General features: G+C 25.1%; 1 protein-coding gene across 1 annotated transcript; it reads right to left on the reverse strand.

Moving 5' to 3' along the window:
* Positions 1-1,760: 1,760 nt before the first annotated feature.
* On the reverse strand, positions 1,761-11,753 carry LOC107169484 (uncharacterized). The gene is made up of 13 exons (XM_015519235.2): positions 11,415-11,753; positions 10,776-10,870; positions 10,335-10,443; positions 10,121-10,243; positions 9,217-9,402; positions 9,032-9,127; positions 8,844-8,937; positions 8,545-8,599; positions 7,242-7,435; positions 7,054-7,163; positions 4,855-5,004; positions 2,244-2,428; positions 1,761-2,072 (listed from the first exon to the last, which is right to left on the reverse strand). The coding sequence occupies exons 2-13, from the start codon at positions 10,852-10,854 to the stop codon at positions 1,990-1,992; spliced, it is 1,464 nt and encodes a 487-aa protein (XP_015374721.2). The 5' UTR covers positions 10,855-10,870; positions 11,415-11,753; the 3' UTR covers positions 1,761-1,989.
* Between the last annotated feature and the right edge of the window lie 1,124 nt (positions 11,754-12,877).

Below are 12,877 nucleotides of genomic sequence, written 5' to 3' on the forward strand. Positions count from 1 at the left end.
TTGATAGCGATTTATTTTTCAATAATTCTTCAGATATTAATTTATTAGACATTCAATATTTAACTCGTCAATTTTTAAGTAATGATTTAATAATAAATATTATAATATGCATATATTATTAATTATTATAATGATGAATGATTTTTCAAAATAAATCATAAAGGGTTTTTATTTAACCATCATCAATACAAATTTAAAATTTACATTTAAGAATTATAGTATTAGTAATTTCAGATAAAATAATGCTAAGATCTCACACGGAGGAAATTATGATGATTCACTGCCTTCAAGCAGTTCATATGATGGCAAGATATAACAGAAGAATAATGATATCATAAACTTAGTGATTGCATTTAAAACTCTCTCTGTTGACTTTTATGCAATAGTAAGAACAATTTCCAAGAGCAATGGATCATTATTTTAAAACTACTGGCAGATCTTTGAACAATACACTTGGTCAAAGTAAAGAGCCTATTAGAATCATCATGTGTCCAATTTTTATATAGTTTAGTGGTCTTTTTTATACTAGGGATATTATATGACGTATTATACTATCATGTTTAAAAAAATAGAATTTTGTTCTGAAATAAAAATGTTTTATACCTATATTGACCGACATTAACTAATAGTGGTATTTGTAATCAAAATTCCATGTTTTTGACATTATATATTATACAATGGATAGCAGGAATTATTTTATTTTTTCGGATGGCAAACCCAGGAATTTATTATCCATTACATCTGTGTAGTAGGACAGCCCAAGTGTTACCTCTTTTTACCCAGGGATTTTCACACTGTCTAATATAATGATTGAAAAATTAAAGTATATTAAATTATTATGTATATTTTAATGAAGGAGCGTCATATTTTACTTTTTGTATACTTATTATAAGTACTTAATGTTTCGCTAAATAACAATTAGCATTTTAAACAATTAAAGAAACTTATATTGTTGTCGATTCATATATCAACTTGAGAATGAATACTTGATGGTTTTAGTTTTAAATATGTTTTTACTAACATAAACTGAACTAAAAAAATACAAAACTTAGCATATAAAGTAGTAATTATTGTGATGGTGAACAGTCTATCAGTCATTTTTTATAACATACATATAGATATAGAATACAATTTAAAGATTGAACATTTTCAAATTTCTTAAAAATAACTTAAAACTTGTCTAAAATATCTAAATATTTTGAAAATATTTCTATAGATAGAAAAATATGATAAATAATCAAACAATACTGAAAAGTTATTAGTTTCTAAAAATCCTATTGTTTTTAATTATAACAGAATAAGAAAATTGTTTAGAAATAAACTGTTATTGAATATTTGAATATCCAATATTGTCAAGAATTTTACTATAAACACTAATAAAAACTGTTCGACTGTCGATTTTTTGATTTTTTAGTAAGAAAAACTCATAATGAATCATGTATTAATATTAAGCATTGTTAAAATAAGGTATTTATAAATTTACAATTACAAAATAATTTACACATTTTAGTGAAAGAATAAAAAAAAAAATTAAATTACCCACTTTAAAATTTAAAAAATACATATAACTATTTACAACATATTATAACAAATATAATGAATATAAATGTACAAAATTATTGTGAAAAAAAAATTATACAAATTTAAGATGATAATGTAGCAAATGTTTTTTTAAAACTGAATTTTCAATTTTATAGCTACATTAACTATTTAAAATATTATATTTATCATAAAAATATTCTATATCATTTTTGTTCTTCTGTAAAAATGATTTTAACCTCTTGGTATGCAGAACTAAAAATTATATTACATTATAAAAAACGATATGGCAAAATACCTTTTTCATATCTTTTGGTTGCACGATTGAATACTTAGAAAACTTAATACGTGGTACAGATTCATTAGATGGGGACGCAACAGAAGTGATAGTGTTATTGCCATTATCATTATTAACAACAGTTTCTGAAAGTTCTTGTATAACACATTATGTCATTTTTTCGAAGTAGACTTGTTATCAACTTTGTAAGTTGGAATTTGTGACTTAGGAACTTTTGAATGCTTTTCCCAAGCCTCTGAAAAAAAATAGAATTTTATATTGAGAATTCATCACTATTTTTCATTTATATCTAGTTACTTAATAAAAAATTGTTATAATATATTAAACAATTGAGTAAAATAACAATCTTTATAAAACTAAAATTTTAATGTGAAATTTGTCAATACATAAAAACTGATTAACATACCCATTATATGTGATACCATATTGTAATCCATTAAATATGGATTGCACAAATCAAATTGTTGGTATTTTTTATGTTTGAAGTCTTTTAAACCAATTTTTTCACTAAGAAGTATATCATTTATCCATTGAGCATTAACCACTGGTAATTTTAAAGCTAAAGCTTTTTTTATCATTTCACCTTTTAACCTACAATAACAAATGAAAGTAAATTTAATTATTTGAAAAATATTTAACAATTTTTATTAAATATTACAGTAAAGACAATTTATAATTATACAACATGGTGGAAACCATTATAACAATTGTTCACAACCTTTTTAAGACTACTGTCATTACCATTAAAATCAAAATATTTTATATTGCCTATTTTAATAAAATAAATGCAAAGCTGGGCAAGTTAGTCATTTTTTTTTAACTAGTTGAAGTTAAGTTACTTTAGTAAAAAAACTAACTAAGTTAGAACATAAGTTAGTTTCTGAAACTGTCCAAATTTTTAACTTAGTTAGAAGTTAGTTTGGTGAAAATAGTAACTTAAGTTAGATTAGAAGTTAGAAGTTAGATTTTTTTTTAGATTAAAAAACGTTTGTGTTCAAATGTAAGTTATATCTAACTTATATTATTGATAAAAACTGAAAAATTGAATTAATCGCCTAGTAATTTGATCACATGTTCTAATTAGGTAAGTAATAATTTCAAGTTCTTGGAATTTTAGTTATTACTTATTAAAACATAAATGATGAAACAAAATAAAAAAATATATATAACAGTATGACAACATAAAATATAAATATAAAATAACAATACATAACAGTCATAGTGTAATCAGATATTTTATGTTTTATTTAAAATATTCATTAAATTTTAACAAAAGTGTCATTTCAAAGTTGTTATCAGACATAGACCCACGCCTTTCATCAAATAATTGCCCTCCAGCGCTAAAAAGTCTCTCCACGTGAGCACTAGAGGGAATACTAGTATTATATCGAATATACAATTTTTGTATTTCTTTAGAAAATACAGTTAATAAAAGTTTAGGAGAAGAGTTTGAATAATCATTAAATAGATTTTGAACTTTATCTGTTTCTGGATTTTCTATAGTATCAAAATGTAAAAAATCATCATATGTGATTTCATTGGTATCATCATTTAAAATAGTGTAATACTGCAATAGACAATAGTAATAATAGTTATATAGATAAATGGGCAAACCAAGACCAACAATAACACTACCACGAAAATTCGATATCGTGTCAAATGCCTACTCTCGGTTTAACCCACCCGTATAGATAGTATTTATATTTACATTCTACGGACTAAGCGGAAAAGCAATGGTTCCTGTGAGTACATTATTATAAATAGTAAATACTAATAATTATTATCCATGAGCCTATAATCCATATTCTATATTATATTCTATATATATATTTTATATAGCTTTTAGAATTTTGGAATGAAAAAAAAGTAATAATAATAATAATAAACTAACTACAGTAGGGTCTCGATAATCCGAACACAGGCTAATCTGAAAGACGCGGTAATCCGAACGGGCTTGAGAATTATCTTATCACCATAATATGTACATATTATGCATGTATTTATAAATAATATTTTCCGGTAGCACAATTTTTCGATTATGTAGGACAATGCATATCAATCCATAATAGGAACCAGTGTACAAAAAAAAAAATAAAAAAAAATAAACTAATATTTTAAATGGTAAAAACTAAAAGTTCATAATTATATTAATATTTTTATGTATTCATTGTCTTTTGAAATTACGAGTTTTTACACGATTAATACCTACAAATAAAAATAAAATTTCATAATTAAAATTACAATAAAATTGATGTTTTTTTTAAGCCATAGGTAATCCGAAATAATCGCTAATCCGAACGACACCTTTCCCCAATCTCGTTCGGATTATCGAGGCTCTACTGTAGTTAGTTATTTTTCCAACGAGTTAGATTAGAATTATTTTACACTTTCAATTCAACTCGTTAAGTTTGAAAGTTATTGTGTATTAAAACTAACTAGTTAAGTTAGAAAGTTACTTAAAAAGTAACTTTCTAACTTAATTTTAACTTTCTAACTAGTTAGTGCCCAGTTTTGAATAAATGGGCAGGGGAAGAAGCTGTTCTAAACTCAAACATGAAATTATTCTTAGTCAAATAAAACCTAAAATTAATTTTCTTTACATTATAGTAATTAAAATGTAAATATCAGAATAGTATTAATTATGAACAATTATTTTATATTATTGCAATTACGTATAATAAATTAAAATAAAATAAAGTTTTATTTTAATTCAATAACAAATTTTAATAGTTCGGTTTGGGTTAGTATGAATAGTTAAAAGTTTGTTAAAGTTCAGATTTGCAATACTTTAACAATGTTCAGTTTGTCACCAAAAAATAACTTTTGATCCATCACTACATATAACTTATAGACTACAAGTTATAGTTATCTCATAAAATGAACATCTCAATATTTATTTTTGTTTTAAAATATATTGAATATTATTTTTAATACCTTTCTATTATAATATAATATTATGACTTTAAAGCGTATAAATATAATAATAATAATAAATAATAATAATAATAAATTCTTACTCAGCAGTAATTACAATGTCAGTATTGCATGAAATTTTATTGATGATTGTTGCACCAATAATCTCTGCCATTGCTTTTATTTTATAATATTCATTTTTATCAAAATTGAGAATAGCAATTTTTTTATTCTCATACGGCAAATTATCCTCACTGAAACATAATTATATAAAATATTTAATTCTTCTTATTTATTGATTTTTTTTTATTGAGCATTAAGCAGGAAAAGTTTTTATAATACCTAAAATCTCTTATTATTTTTGGGAAAAATTGCTATATAATTTGCTATATTGTTAAAATTAAATTTAAATAGTACTTTGAAGAGGTTACTTTTATTCTCTTAATACCTTTAACCAGCATCTACACTGATCAAGTTAAGATGACGTTATACTCGCCTGTGTTGTCTCCGTCTTACAAGTGCATAACCTAGCAAATCTTACGCTCAGCAGATCACGTTCAGCTCTGTTAGTTTAAAATTGAGACTAAATTGACCTCTTTAAAAAAAAAATTAAAGGTAACATTATTACCGAAATCTTTTATAAGACTTTTTATTATATTTTAATTTTAAAGCTAGTTATGAGTGTTTAAAATTGTAAATTGTTTGTATACTTTAAATTACTCAAAACTTGCTTTGAAATTAAAATATAATAAACAGTCTATGAGAATCCTCAATAATAATTTTACCTTTAATTTTTACGTGAGGTCAATTCACTCTAAATTTTAAGAAGTGGAGCTAAAGTGGAACTATTGAGCGTATAATTTGTTATGTTACGCACTTGTAAGACGGAGACAACGCATGCGAGTATAACATCCTCTCAAAAATACTGTTGATAACAGCTAATTTTATTGGGTAGCATTTGAAGCAATATTTTTAAGTCAACATGGCAAATTTTGTACACTTGCCGTTTAATATAAACTCCGTTATCAATTATGTTTCTTAATTTGAATAGAGTATTGTATAATATATTATATAGTATTGAAATATTTATTAATCAAATATTAATAATGTTTATAAATGCAATGTTTTTGGCAAAAATTAAATGAACCTACCATAATACCATGTGTAAAAAATTAATCAGTAACCTAAGATAATGAAATAATAGACTAAATTTGCATTTATTGTAAAACTGTTTGTAAAAAATAACCAAAATTGAATTTTAAGTGAGTGAACTAAAGTTTTTAAATTAAGAGAACGCAATATCTTATCTGTTTTCTCCATCTCACTAGTACGTAACATAGCAAATTTAGATTCACCAGACCACATTTAGCTCTGCTAGTTAAAAATTTGAAGTGAATTGACCTTCATAAAATTTAAAGATAAGCATATTATTTGTGGGGGTTATTTACAACAACATACATAAGTTTTTTTGCAAATTAAGCGTGTATTATATAGCGTAAAATAAAAATGTCCATAACAGAATTAAAAACTGAAGTACCATAAAAACCCAACATACAAACACAGATATTGTTTTTAAGTTTTAACTTTAAATTTTGTAAGAGATCAATTCACTTTAATTTTTAAATTAATGGAGCTGAGTGTGATCTGCTGAGTGTAAATGTTACACATTTGTAAGACGGAGATAACTCATGCGTGTATGTCCTCCTCTTAAGGAAAATATAGATTGACCGTGCAAATATATCTGTATCTAGAAACACATATATATTCAAACCTATACTGAACAAATTTCATGGTTCTTTAAAAAAAAACCTGTTAAATTCCATTCTGTAAACATGAAATTATATTTTTTTTTTACTTCAACACAAATTTTTACTTAACTCCAAATAACATTTTTGCACTAAATTTTGCACATCTTAATTTTTTTTTTTGAAATTCTGGCTCTTTTTAATACACATACAACATGCAACACAAACTAATGATGTCGCTAGTCGTTAGTAATCGCTAGTTGCCAAGTGATTTTATAGTAGGTTAGACTTCATAATATGTTAACATAAAAAATAATAATAATATAAGGTAATAAAATTGGTATGTTAGCATACAATTAAAACTATTGTTGAGGATAAATTATGACGAATAACAATAGTTTTTACATTTGTTGGAGAAAAGTATCAAAAAATTAATAATTGTTAAATAGAAACGTTTTAGAATGAAAATGTCATGGCTCCATAAATTATTTTGTATCATGAAAAGTTTCATTAAATTGCACATTAGTAAGTATACAAATAAAACGAAAAATATTTTACCTGTATGGTATTGGAAAATGATGAGGTAACCAAGGTTTCATCATTTTTCTTTCACCAATAACATCACTGAGCCAGTAATCAGTTGCGCATTTTTTACGTTCTTTTAAACCCTTAAAAAATTAAGATGCCAAGTTATTTTAATATTAATATAAGATATAAAAATATTATATTTATATATTTATTTTTACTCTTAAAACGTCTGAATTTTTTTGGGAGATACCAATTACATGTGTAACCATATTTGTGTAATGATATGCAACAGTTCCACCATGCTCTAGAACACGCTGTTCGTTAAAGTACAGGTGATTGGTCGCACCTGACACTTTTCTAAGCTCATCGACAATCCAAAAATGACAATTCGATAGAAACCCATCAGAAGATGCTGAAAATTAAAAAAAATTATACATTATTGTAATATTACAATAATAATACATATTAATAATAGTATATTAATTTATCAACTATTAAGAGATATATACTTTACACCCAGTAATAGAAGATTAAACTTAAAAGTTAATATTAGTGAAAAGTTAGCACAATAGGTAACGCATTTATGTATGCTATACATTTGTAAAGAAACTATATAAAAAATAGGAATTTTATGAGAAACCACTTTAAAAAAAATCAATTGGATTTTTAGTTTTAACTTAAAACTAATAATCGTAGATACTTTAAATGTTCAACAAATGCAGGTATGAAGTTTTAAAAATATTTAGCACTCTTCAGAAACTCTTTACAGCCATGACAAATTTTCAAATCTGTAAATAATTTTTGTCTCATTAAAAAAAACATTTTTTGAAAAACATATTTTTTGATTTTGAGTTAAAATGTTAGCAAAATTTATAAAAACGTACAAACTATTTTTCATTTTGAAATTCATACAAGATTTTCTTTGCTTAGCTAACATTTAAATTTTTAATAAAAAATTCCCCAAAAGTTTTTCTACCTTCAACTAAAAAAAAAGTTTGTTAGTATACAATATTAATTTTATTACCACTTGAATTTCAAATTTTTACGATTAATTGAATTTCGTAATTAGTGAATTTTGTTAATTTTGTCTAGAAATTGAATATTATAAGCCATAATAGATTTATCGCACAGAAAATATGTATTTCACACAAAGCTTATTTACTTTACATCAATTATATATTTTTATATTAAAATTAACTAATTTAAGTTTTACTTAGTTTAATTAAAGTAGAATTAGTGTAAGTATAACGATTTTCAAGGGACTAAAAGAATCATACTGTTATATTATCCAAGTAACAAAAACATACTGCACATATGATGCTGAGAATCATTTTATTTGAAATCATTAAACATGGCATCAAAATAAGCGGATTCTATTTTATAACATTTGCTAAATAAATATATAATAGACCACAGCCACTTACTATTTTAATAATATGTGATATAATAATAAAAGTAATATAATTTAAGTTTATTGAATTAAGCTTATATTAATATTAATATTTTTATATATTATCTTACGCTGTAACGGAGACTGTGTTTGATGTGGAAGTGTGCTTATTCTTCTATTAATCATCTAAAATAATTCAAATGAACAAAATAAGTAAATAACATAAAATAGTTTTACTAAATTTCCGTTAATTTGAAATACATAGGTAGCTATTTAGGAGACGTTACTTGAATATTAATAAATTGTTTTTGTTTGTCTTATAAAAACTCTCAATTCAGATTTAAGGCAAAACATATATATTATAAATTATATAACACTATAATTGATCATTATATGAGAACATAATACATACAAGAAATATTAAATATACCTTTGAAGATGTACTGGGTAGTTCAAGATCACGACATCTTTTTTGAAAATAATCTTTTTCCAATTTTAAATTTTCTCTTTCAACTTTTAATTTCCTAATTAGTAAAAAAATTAAAAAATTAAAAATGTCAATACTCAATTTACACCAAAATATACATATCTAAAATTAATAAAAACATATTTAAGTACTTAAGCTCAGCTAAAACGTTAGAATGGTATTCATAACATTCTTTTTGTAATAATATTCTTGTCGATTTCTCTTGGTTGTATTTGAAAAGTAATGCACTGTTTTGTAGAAAAAAATTTAATTTAATTAAGTAACAAATTATAGAAGCTTAAAAATTGTATTCTATAAGAAATATAAGATTACTTACTCTTTATCTACTCTTTCAATATTGTTAACACAACTATTATAGTGATTTAGATATGTAGTATTAATTTCGCTAACCGCTTTACGGCTTTTCCGTAAGTCCTCCTCTATGGCATTCAGTTTTAATGTGAGATTATAAACTCTGTCTTTATAGTCTACATTACACATTCCAACAGTATTTAATTGATTCCTAGAAAAGAAATTTTATACTTATTAAATAAATAAATAATTAACATTTGAGAATTATTATTTTAGGGTTTCTGTTTTATGGATCAAAATCATTATATACCTATGTTGTTCATTTGTCCTGTAATGAATTATTATTTAATCATTATGTTTTTAGTACATTTGATTTTTAATAATCCTTATTTATTGCATTTATTAGATGACCAAATTAAGAACTGAAATTTTAATTTCTTATAAATCATTATATACTATAAATATAGTGCAAATTTAATTTAAATGTTGTAAGATTTATTAACATGTCAGACTTCAGTAAATAGACATAGACGACAAATTTGTTTTAAATTTAATTGAAAGCTTTTAAATTAGGTATATTGACAGTTTTTATTCAAAATTGATACACATCTATACAAGTTTTGTTTTTAATCAAAATTATTATGATTTAGATAAGAACTTAACATTGCCATCCAAGTTGAAATAATGAAACAAATGTATGCCTTGTTCAAATTGGCTAATAAAAACATAAATTGACTTAGACCACAAAAAACCTATAGTTGTATATAATGTGTTTGCTTACAGATATATATTCAACAGCCAAAATCACTAATTATAAAACAAGGTTTTAGAATCGTATTAAAGTATTAAATAACTTATAATCTAATCATTATTAAATTATTAAAATTCATTTTTAATACAATATTCTTTTTATGCATAAAACTATTTACTGTAACGATTCCAGTTCTTCTTTGGTTTTAACGCACAACCTATCATCTTCAGTGGGGAAAAGTTTGATTAAACTAAATCTTGATACAGGGGTCCTGCAAGTTGGACATGTTTCTGAATCTGACCTTTGAAAATAAAATAACAAAAATACTTAATTTTTTTTCTATTTTTCCAACAATAAGTTTATATTAAGCAGTATTTAAGTATATACTTTACCCAAACAGATAACGCGCAATACAATTAAAGTGAAATAAGTGTCCACATCGTGTAGAGACAGGAAAATCTTTTAAACTTTGATTGCAAATTGTACAGCCGAAGATTTTTGCTAAAAAAAAAAAAAATATTAATTTGAATCCAGTTCTTTATTTTCAAAATTAGGTATATAATTAAAATTAATAAATATTATATAAAATATAAAAGTAGCTAATGTCACACTGACACATACATAAAGGCATTAGAAATCCAAAACCTTCATAGATTGTAAGTTTTATTACAACAATTTAATGTGATGTTGGGCAATAATTGCAGAGCATTCAGTATATACAAATAGGTAATAATAACAAAACTAATAATAATACACAGTATGCTCAATGAAATTGACTATAAATACAAAATATATTGAAACATACAATATTGATAATAATAAATTGCACCAACCTGATGATGCTACCGTGCTGGTACTATTATTGCTTGACGACGGCTGATCACCGTAAATTACGTAACGTGGTCTGTCCATGATTGTAATGGCAAGTCTGAAAAAATATATATCGAGTGATCCATATAATGTAAGACAAAGACAAAAACTAATAAGAGGACACTACACCCGCAAGTGTTGTTTCCGTCTTACATGTGCGTAACATAATTAATTTTACACTCAGCAGTTCCACTTTAGCTCAATTTGTTTAAAGTTTAGAGTGAGTCGACCTCTAATAAAGATTTAAGTTAACATAATTTTCTAGGTTATCACAGAGGATTTCTATTATATTTTAATTGTAAAGCGAGTTAAGAATATTTAAAATATACATACAAATTACAATTTTAAAAATACTTATTACTTGCTTTAAAATATATTAAAAAGCCTATCTGATAACCTAGATAATAATGATACCTTTAATTTTTAAGCTAGTATATTATTTAATTTTGTTTTAGGTAATACATTGCTTTTTTTAAGGTACAGTAGCGAGAATAAAATTTCAGTTTAAAGCAGTAAAATGAAGTGTGCGGTCCGAAATTTTACAAATAATAGCGTCTGTTCATAGTTAAATAATATTTATTTATATTTTATTAGTCACTTACCGATACCGAAGATGAAATTTGAATCGAACACAGTATATATTTTTCTTTTCTTGAGCTTGAAATTTATAATTTGATTTCACAATTATTGTTATGAATGTTATGATAGAATACAGTTTATTTAAAATCGTTTTAGCGATAAATCTATATAAAAACTCTTTGCTATTAGAAAAAAAATAACTACTGCATGAGGTGGTATTAGTTAACAGTCGTCAAACGTCAAACTGCTTAACAATTGCCGTTGGTTGTTGCTCTTGTTAGTTTGTAACCAGTCCCGCAAAAACGTGATTATTACGTAGAATAACCTTAAAACCATCAGACGGTTAATATGCGATGCACTGGCACGGCGGTGTCAAGATGCCGAATCATGAATCGTCGTACGATGTTAATAATAATAATAATAATATGCCGTCGCCAGTAAGTTGTTCGCCACGACGGACGCGTTTTTTCCCGCCAATATCCTAATCACGATAAAAAAAATAACAATGATATATTCCTTACGATAATATTATCCGAATAATATAATCATAATGTAATCGTCTCCATAATCATTACTCTTGATAATAATAATTATTAAAAACAATTCTGTAGCAATCGTTGATCGCGCAGTGGAGTATTTATGTACTTTATTAGGTATATCCTAATCGTAATATTCACAAAATATTTTAGGGAACGCAATCGGTTTGGTGTTAGGTTAAGCAACAGGCTGCTGCTGCGAACTATTTCAATTTCCGTGACGTGATGTGCGCCTTATGTTCCCATATATTATTATAATTATTTCAATATCATCTCTAATCGTAGTCCTAACTGATTACTTGCGTTGCGGGTAAAAACCAAATTATTATTATTGTTTGTATTTCGCCGTACCGTAAAAACCAGGCCACGGGCTTTGGTCCACGAAATTATTAAGAGAACACCATTGCCGCATACAAACGCAAAACACGGTAAATTGTACGTTCTGAATAATTCATTTGACCTTGTTTAATTTTGATGGGAATCTAAAATTAAGAATATTATCTAGCGAATGGCATAGGTTTTTAAATTTTACAGTAATGAGCATTTTTAAATACCCTGTTAATTGCTTGTACATTTTAAAATTCTTATAACTAGAATAAAAATTTAAAAAAAACTACGTCATTCACTAGTTTAGAACTCTATACATTTTAGAGCGCGTTATTTTATTTACGAAAATTGAGAAACATTTTTTTCCTTGCGTTTGTATCGTACATTTTTTCACAATACTGTACAGCTTGCATCCCTCTTATAGCAGGCAACCTCTGTCATGTAATATTTATTGTCCATATTTCCAACAATACATGTAGGTAAATATATAATGTTAGTTGTGTATACACCCTCTTTTCTTATACAAGATCTTAAACATCGGACACAGTGGTGGCCAAACCGGGGCTCGAGATGAGAACATATTTTTTACTAACATAATAACAAGTATATTATTAAGACAAAAT

Source organism: Diuraphis noxia, unplaced genomic scaffold (assembly GCF_037042655.1).
Source record: "Diuraphis noxia isolate RWA-SAM2 unplaced genomic scaffold, SU_Dnox_SAM2 contig0001, whole genome shotgun sequence".
NCBI lineage: Eukaryota > Metazoa > Arthropoda > Insecta > Hemiptera > Aphididae > Diuraphis > Diuraphis noxia.